Below are 8,805 nucleotides of genomic sequence, written 5' to 3' on the forward strand. Positions count from 1 at the left end.
AAATAATAGTATTAGAATTATTAATATAATTATGATATTATTTGTTACAATATTATTATTATATTATATTATATTATATTACGAGTTTGAATTTTAGATTGGGAAGATTGTAAATTTTAAATTTTATAAGGAGTATTATGGGTATTATGAAAGTTTCATTAATTATACTATGCTGATTTCGCACAATCTAAAAACTAAAGTTGTCTTTAGGCTGCTTCTAATTTTGGCTATAGATTCTTCAAAAATTCTTCAAGAAGCACTTTTAAGAAGATTTACCAAATACTAAAATTAACTTTTATGACAAGTAGAAGCTGATTTTGGAAGGAAAAAGTAATACTAAACTAAGTCATTATGTCAAGCTCAAAATCTGTTTAGGGTACCCTACCACAAAAATCTCATTCCTTTTAATTGTATAGCTTTGCCTAGTTGTCATAAGTTGACAATGGAGGACCGGTATGGAGATACAAAAAGAGTGTATATAATAAAGGTAGCAGTTGAGAGGTTTAATGCCATTGGCCCGTATGATTATGAGTTCGATGACCAAGTCCAAGGGAAAGTCTGCACGTTACATTAGATCCACTTAACCATCAAAAAAAAAAAAAAGAGAGAACCAAAAAGAAATACAATCGTAGGCAGAATATGAATACGTACGGCCCACCTAAAAGTAGTCCATCAATCTTTTTATTATTATTATTATTATTAATTATTATTATTTAAAGACGATGAATTTGAACTTTAAATCTTATGGTGGAGTCAAGTGTAAATACTACGAAGCTAGAAAATTTATTTAGTGGGGACTTGAGTTAAATGAAAGTTTTAGGGCTCGTATAGTTCGTTGATTCGAGTTTTTAATTCGAGTTGAGATGTGATTTTATGTGAAAACTTTTTACTGTAGCAAAAAAGTTAGATGTGATTGTTTGTGAGAGCTTTTTACTGTAACAAAACTCGAATTCTAAACTCGAATTAGCGAAATGAACGGGGCCTTAGACTATATTAGTAGTGTAATAAATCTCATCATTTTTCTTTCACTAATTTTTTCTTTTATATATATTTTCTAATAATCTAGGGATATTTCTTTTTGTTATTTTTACAAATATATGAACTCAAGTAGTTATTGTATGATATTTTGTTTAATTGGGTTTTTATATTGGAGATAATAAAAGATACAGACAAAAAAATAACAATAACGTATAATTAAAGGTAAGAACTGAGGATCATGTCCGACTCAAGAGTGCTTGTAAATAAATAAACTGTTTTGAGTCACAAGCTCCAAAAAAATTGATCAAAAGCAGGCAAAAAGCGTGCCCGATAGATCAAATGAGCGTGTAGTTAGGGTCTTTTGCCTAAAAGAAAGAAGAAAGAGCAAAGGAACCCTCTCTATGACGTGATCATGAATGCAGAAAACGTGACGCCAAGAATTAACCATGAGAATTGCAATTCACGACGGCAAGGGACGATATGCATCTATATCAAACAAGATTTCCATTTTATTGTTGTTGACACACTAAGGAATTATTTAATAAAAATGAACTATACAAACAAGATTTCCATTTTATTAAGGAAGAATCTATGTCACATAAGCAAATAGCAGACACAGAAGTCCCAGTAATGAAGGACCTTCAAGAAGTTTAAAAACTATATTTGACTGCATAAAACATGTCTCGGACATCAAAGATACAACTTTCGATAATCGAAGCCAAAGTTTTAGTAATACTACCGAGCTGAGGGAGTACTGATTTCAGCACTAAAATTAATGCTCATCAAAGGCATCATTGGATCCGTATCCCTTGACCGTACAAGCCCTATTTCCATTGATTCTTTTAGTTCTCCTACTACCTGACTCATTGTTGGCCTTTCTGCAGAATACTGAGAAACACAGTTCATTGCTGTTTCAACAATTTTCCACGCCGAGTTAACATTAAAATTCCCCTCTAATCTTGGATCAACAATACTTTGAATGTTGCCATTTTGAAGCATCTGCTTAACCCATTGGATAACGTGAGCGTTGTCAGATGATTTTGATATGGCGGGTCGACCTGTGGTGATCTCTAACAGTACAACTCCAAAACTATATACATCACTTTTCTCATTTAACCTGTTTGACATGTAGTATCTGCAATCCAAAACAACGATCCAGCTCAAATACTACTATTATAAATTTGACTATGTTCTTGAAGTCCTTTTTTTACACCTTAAATTAAAGCAAGTCCATTCAGTCTTCAATATTTATGACACAGTAATAAAGAGGATTTATTTATAAGACAATATTTCTTATTGATATTATATAATTTAATTATAGAAATAAACAAATTTTATATTGTAATATTATATTCATGACAAGGACAATATGTATCTTTATTTATTTTTTCTTTGTATCATTGATAACATACTTAAGATTTAAAGTTCTAAAAATGTTGAGATGTAAAATAATACTTACTCAGGATCAAGGTACCCAGGAGTACCAGCAACTACAGTAGATACGTGAGTCTCATTACAGTTTTGGATAATTCTGGATAGCCCAAAATCAGATAATTTCGCTCGTAAATTTTCATTGAGCAGGATATTTGAGGTCTTCACGTCTCTGTGAATTATAGGAGGCTTACAACCATAGTGTAGATACTCCAATCCTAAGTACAAATCAAAATTCATGCCAATGCAGTATAATGTAATATGCTATATATAGAAGGAATTGGAAAAGCAATCGATCTATTTGCACACCTTGTGCTGCGTCTGTTGCAATTAGAAGTCTGTCTTCCCATTTCAAAATATTTGAGTTTCTACCTACGAATACAATCAAATTAGCTTAATGTATTTTTCAATGATTTTCGCGTAAATACAGGAGAACAAATTAATCATGTAACAAAAAGGGGAAAAAAGAACGAGTTCTTTGCCGAGCAATATTTTTGGGTCAGGGAAAATTTTTAATAGATGTGACATATAGACAGCAAAATTATTGTTGAATGTATAGCAACTAATCGATTGTACATACTCTCTATAACATGCCATGCATACCAAAATATAGCACTTCTTGTTTGTGACTTTTTTTATTTTTTATTTTTATAAATTAAGGAGAATAGACAACTAGTATCTAAGTTCCCTGAGACATCTTAATTAGGTTGGCACCCCTCTTAAAACCTATCCTCTATTAAGTCCATCACTCCAATATTATTAACCAAAAAAAATTACAAAAGATGAAAGAAACTGAGACAAAACATCCAAAAAACTAAAAACAAGAAACAACCTAGAGGATAGGTTGTGAAAACAAAAAAACAACCTAGAAACTATGACCTTTTTTTTTTTTAATTTTACTTGTTTATAACTTCCAAACGTGTCTATATGATATAAGCCAAAATGGTAATACTTCCATTCAGTTGTTCGTCAGACCTGAAAAATGTTGTTGCAAGTTTCCATTGGCCATGTACTCGTAGATAAGCGCCAATTTGTTTTTATCGTTATCGTTGCAATATCCAACAAGGCTTGTCAGGTTCTTGTGATGAACTCTCATCAAAAGATTAACCTGCAGCTTTAAAAGTCAGATATTCCTCTACATAGAATGCTTCAAACATTATAAATCAGTGTAATTAGACATGCCTCTGCTTGAAATTGATGGTATCCTTGAACCGATGATACAGAGAGCGTCTTCACAGCTACTTGTGTATTGTTTATGCAGCCATAATATACTTTTCCGAAGCCGCCTTCGCCAAGAACTCTCTCAAAATTGTTTGTAATATTTACCATCTCCGAGTACTTGAATTTTTGTTTTCTTGCACCCAATGATCTATCTTGGCTGGTGGATTTTGCATCTGCAGAATAAGTTAATCAAGTGCTCCCTTCAATCTAATTGGAAATTTTCTTATTGACTAGACATTTAGTTCACGAATTCAGAACTATGATTCAGAACTATTATCGATTTACGTGTATTTTTTGTGAGAGAAAATATTGAAGCGAGTCACGAACCATGATTTAAATCATGGCACGAATCCTCATACCAAACACCGTTTTCTAGTCTTATCCATTCTTTGAAAAAAAAAAAAAGTATTATTGAATACCGTCTTATGTGAAATTTGCATTAATAATATTTTGTCACTCCTAATATAGAAAAGACATGTTGTCAATACGAACGTAGCATAGCGATATAAATCTACATTTATCTCCACTTAATTAGAGACAGAATTTAAATCCCACAACTCTATATTTTTTTTATAAAAGGCATGTCACTTAAAAAAAAAAAAAAAAAAAAAAAAAAAAAAACCATTTAAAGTTGATTAATTGGTGTATAAGAGGACCAGTTTTTGATGTCGAAGTCTTACCTTGTCTTTTCTTAGTTAGGAATACCCACCAAGTTGCTACCACAATTAACACCAGAATGAATGCTCCAACAACTGATGCTGTCACAGGAAGGACAACATTTTTCTTCTTCTTCCTTTTGCAAGAAACTGTTGAAGATAACTTTGGATTTCCGCACACACTGGCATCAAAGCGTATTGGTGCATAGATAGGCAGCGATTTTGTTAATTTTTTCCATTTTAATACTATTTTCATAAACAATTACAAAAAAGGCACTTTTCGTTGGGCTTAATATGCCATCAAAATTTATTTGTTAAATAACACTACATGTTGTCATTACCATAACAGAGAAAAGTTCCTCTCTCATCATTTTCATTTTTTTTTTAATAAGAAATTAACAACAGAAAAAGTACTTACTATAATAGTACTATTATACCTTTTCAAGGGCCATATGATCTGTTTTTAAGAGGAATTAAAAATTGTCATTTGAATCTATAAACTACAATTAAAGATGAAATCAAGGACCAATATTAATTAATATGCGCAAATTGACGTAGCTATTCAAATTAAGAGTAAAAGTACTCAATTTTTTGTCTCAAGAGATGTTTGAGAAAATATGCATAAATATTAAACATGTAGGGGGGGAACGAACGAAACACACCTTAAGGAAAGAAAACCATCCTTCCATTTCTGTGCTAGATCAGCTGGAATTGGACCTCTAAGGTTGTTGTTTTCTAAGTTTCTGCAAAAGGGTGCCAAAGCATTAAAAGTTCTAGCTTCATAAATTAAGGGGAGAATTTGCAGCATGATCAGATCTACAAAATCGAAAATGTACATACAGGAGTTTCATCTTTGGTAATTCAGACAGAAAGTCTGGTATTGATCCCGTTAAGTTGTTGTTTGATAAATCCCTGAAGTAAAAGGTTCATTCCCATGATTAATATCAACTCATGTTTCAAAGGTGTTTCATAGATCCATGTATGCATATATGAATATATATATATATATACACTTACAGAGTTTGTATCATTGTGAGATTGGATATGGAAGAAGGTATATCACCGACTAATCCAGATGCTGATAAGTTCCTGATTCAATAATATGTTCAATTGAGTTTAGTATGTCAAAGAAAAGAAATTAAAAAAAAAAAAAAGAAGGAATCGAGATGAAACATCAATTAGTTTATACACGAGGTATATATGTATATGTATATACTCACAAGGATATGAGTCTTGGTGCCTGTAGCTGACCATCATCGTCATAGCTACAGTCTACACCTTCCCACGAATATATTTTGGGGAGACATGGATCTCCTTGCCAGTTTCTTTTAATCCCGTAAGCTGACTTTAATATCACCATCGAATCACCTATATAAATCATATATTGTCTAAATTTTTTAATTTTCGAAGTACGGAAGAAGATCACAAGGTTTTGGAAAGATCGCTCACTGTCTTGTTGGTCTGTTTCTGCTTGCAAGAATTCTTGTACAACATAGAACTCCAAGGCGTTAATGATGGGTGGAAGGGTTGAGTTTTCAGTCTTAGAGATTGAAAAGTTATGCACTCTTCCGATTAAACTACTTTTTCGGTTATATATTGTTGTTGTTACTGCGGAAAGAGGAGAAAATGGTCCATAGAAGAGCTTTCCATTATGAAAAACCTGGAGTTGTCTAGATTGGTTGGCTTGAAGCTTTTCGATTTCGGTAAAGTGCATGTAGACATAACATTGGGAAGCAATGCTGTAATCAGCTTCAAGAACAAAATTAAAATCCAATGAATCTCCGTTTTTCGGAGTGGAAGCAGTCGTCATAACCACCGGTGGTGGGTGGAAAAAAGTATTGTTGAGGTTGAAGCCGCTAAGTGAAGTGTTTAAAGTTGTCGAATCATCAGGCTGGAAGGAATTCCAAAGACGATCATAACTGTCGTCGCCATACCTAACAATGGAAATATTCTTTCATTGGATATATACATATATGTACAAAAGAATCACCATTGATGTTGAGAAATAAAATTGACGACTTCTTAATAAGTATTTAGAATCACATTTTTAAATGTACTTAATACAAAAAATAATATTAAATTTGTTAATGAGTAGTAAAAATGTTAGGTTGAAGCTTTTAAAATCTTGTTGAAGCATTTGACATAAGTTTCAAAAGTATTTTTAAAAGAGATTTCTTGAAAAGTCATATTTTGTGATTTTGACTGAGAGTTCTTCGAAAAGGGCCAAGTTTTTTTAGAAGATCGTTCAATCACCGCAAAATTAGATTTTGGATTCAAAGAACCAAAAAGCGCCATGTTACTTATCAAATTGCTCTATTTATTTTCTAGAGTTAGAGAATACAACTATCTCACCTATATGTTGTTCCAGAACCAGCATCAAGCCTTAGTAATTTAAGCAAAGACCCCATATCAAGCACCGGATAGGATGCATTATCCAACGGCCTGAGCTCCAATGTTGTTATGAATGGAATTGAATCGCCTGTTTTCGCGAGGCAAACATGGACATGATTTTGCTTGGGGACATGTATGATCTCCGAGTGGAGATCATCTCCCAACAAGTAATTTCCAAACTTTACAGAAATCCACAAATCAGTTCCAAGGTACAGGTCGAATGCTGGTGGCCTATCTTGGCCGTCATAGTTTGCGTACACGAAGCCAGCTCGGATAAGATATTTGGTTCCTGCTGTAACTCCAATTTTGTAGCAATTTCTATTTCCTTCAGGGAAGCTCCTAAGAGACCACGCTGGCCGTACATATTTCTCTTCGTACTCTGGCTGTATGGACCTACTTATACCAGTGTCTATGAAAGTCTCGTCTGAAATGTACTTCAAACCTGTTTTCTTCTCTTCGTAGCTAGAGCCATGAGGTAAACCACAATCTATGCTTATAAATCCTGGACATTGTCGAAAATTGTGAAATTCAATTAGTTGGTTTGGGTTTTGAGAAATGACATCTAGTAGTTTCAGCGGCGAAGTGAGGAAAAAAAATAAATAAAAATAAGCAGTTGATAATGTTCTATATTTGTCTCGTCACGTTTAATTTCATGCATCGAAAATGTTGAATAATAACTTGATAATGAAGGTTATTGAAGATGTCTTTCTCACTCTAAACAAGTAGAGTGTCATTCATCAAGTATTAATCTACAGTACCATTTCGTGGAGAAGAGGTTAGTTTCATTTATTATCATCATCATCATCATCCATGGGTATTTTTGTCTAAAAAATGTGGGTCTCACATGTGGGCCTCATCATTATGTGTGTGATGGAGCCCCTGTCTCTTCAAACTAAAATGGATTTTTCTCACCAAAAATAATGACACATGTTTTAGAAAGCTTAAAAATAGAGTACATGTTTATAAATATATATATATTATGTATATAACTTTATTAAATATTGTTTATCACCTATGTATGTATATAAAATATATATTACAGATATTCACAATTTTTATATCGTATATTAGATATTCATACCTGATTGATCGTCTGCATAGATATTTGTGAGAGAAAAACCACCGAGCAATAAAAAGAGAAGATACTTTAATGCCAGCCTCATCATTACAGTACTTCGCTGGGCACTAGGGAGAAGAATAGCGGAGGATTTATTGTCATAGCCAGGATCAAGTTGTACGGTGTAAATTTACTAAATAAAAAAGTTGTATGGTGTAAATTTACCAAAAATCAAGATGACCTTGCAATTCCATAAAATATGGACCCCCAAATTAAGTTAGTTTACTCCCTCGCTTGCCTGCAGAATGTCAGGACAATGAAACCATCCTTCATGGCTTGCCGGTGCAAGGTGATCACAGGCGGTTGTCACGGGGTGAGGAAATTTGCCAAAATGACAATATTAGAAAGTGAAATTGGCAAAATAACCTTATTTAATTTTAATAATATTGAGCGATTCATAGCTCAGTGTGGACTAATTTGAAATTATCTTGTAAATGAAAATTAATTTTGAAGTGTTTCTTTTAAAGTCATTTTGCAAAAGTCCTGGGAAAGCTAAGAGGGAGAGAAGAGATAAGGAAAGAGGGGGAGATGGAGTGTGTTAGGTTTTCTAGTGTTGCAAATTTTTTTGAGAAGCCGCATTCGAATATCAGATGAAAGAACAGCAACAAGTTAACCAACTACCATAAACACAAACAGATCAGTTTACACAGAGAGAAGCCCTTACCAGAGAAAAATGTACAAACTAGGAATCAATCTCTTATTAGAAAACCAGTAGTACTCAGGCTCTTCCGTCGCTGTAATCAAAGCGAAAATTTGACGCGCAATTAGCTCTGACTTGATCGTCGTTCCACGATGATTATAATCAGCCTGGCCTGCTGCGCTTGTCAATTAGCTCATGAAAAGCGCTTTTATATGTCGCCGGGTGCTAGAGATCAGTCATGAACTCATGGCTTATAACATGTATAACTTCGTCACGGTTGTTTCCCCTAGTTAGTTTCCAATCGATATTGGCTGATCCTATATATTCCTCCATGCTTGTAGTAACCCAATTGTTGACTAGATCAGCCAAAG

At 33.4% G+C, this 8,805-nt stretch overlaps 1 protein-coding gene across 2 annotated transcripts; it reads right to left on the bottom strand.

Moving 5' to 3' along the window:
* Positions 1 to 1,498: 1,498 nt before the first annotated feature.
* On the bottom strand, positions 1,499 to 8,805 carry LOC21408970 (LRR receptor-like serine/threonine-protein kinase IOS1). Of its 2 annotated transcripts, none has more exons than XM_024166693.1 (15): positions 8,459 to 8,805; positions 7,960 to 8,061; positions 7,759 to 7,862; positions 6,639 to 7,179; positions 5,736 to 6,220; positions 5,507 to 5,654; positions 5,304 to 5,375; positions 5,127 to 5,198; positions 4,949 to 5,029; positions 4,311 to 4,468; positions 3,592 to 3,803; positions 3,385 to 3,517; positions 2,719 to 2,781; positions 2,438 to 2,627; positions 1,499 to 2,113 (listed from the first exon to the last, which is right to left on the bottom strand). In XM_024166693.1, exons 2-15 carry the CDS (start codon positions 7,986 to 7,988, stop codon positions 1,714 to 1,716), a joined length of 2,688 nt encoding a protein of 895 aa, XP_024022461.1. In that variant the 5' UTR covers positions 7,989 to 8,061; positions 8,459 to 8,805; the 3' UTR covers positions 1,499 to 1,713. The 2 variants fall into 2 exon arrangements, with proteins under 2 accessions (XP_024022461.1, XP_024022460.1); XM_024166692.1 differs by having other exon boundaries at positions 7,960 to 8,069.

This window comes from Morus notabilis, unplaced genomic scaffold, assembly GCF_000414095.1.
Source record: "Morus notabilis unplaced genomic scaffold, ASM41409v2 Scaffold307, whole genome shotgun sequence".
Classification (NCBI taxonomy): Eukaryota; Viridiplantae; Streptophyta; class Magnoliopsida; order Rosales; family Moraceae; genus Morus; species Morus notabilis.

What these genes read in the sequence shown, in the direction of transcription:
- LOC21408970 (XM_024166693.1), bottom strand. Translation starts at nt 7,988, where the DNA reads ATGGAATTGCAAGGTCATCTTGATTTTTG. An exon ending in CAAGGTCATCTTGATTTTTG is followed by an intron (nt 7,863 to 7,959) that starts GTAAATTTACAC and finishes TCTTCTCCCTAG; the next exon opens with TGCCCAGCGAAGTACTGTAA. An exon ending in GATGGTTTTCTTTCCTTAAG is followed by an intron (nt 4,469 to 4,948) that starts GTGTGTTTCGTT and finishes CTTTGATGCCAG; the next exon opens with TGTGTGCGGAAATCCAAAGT.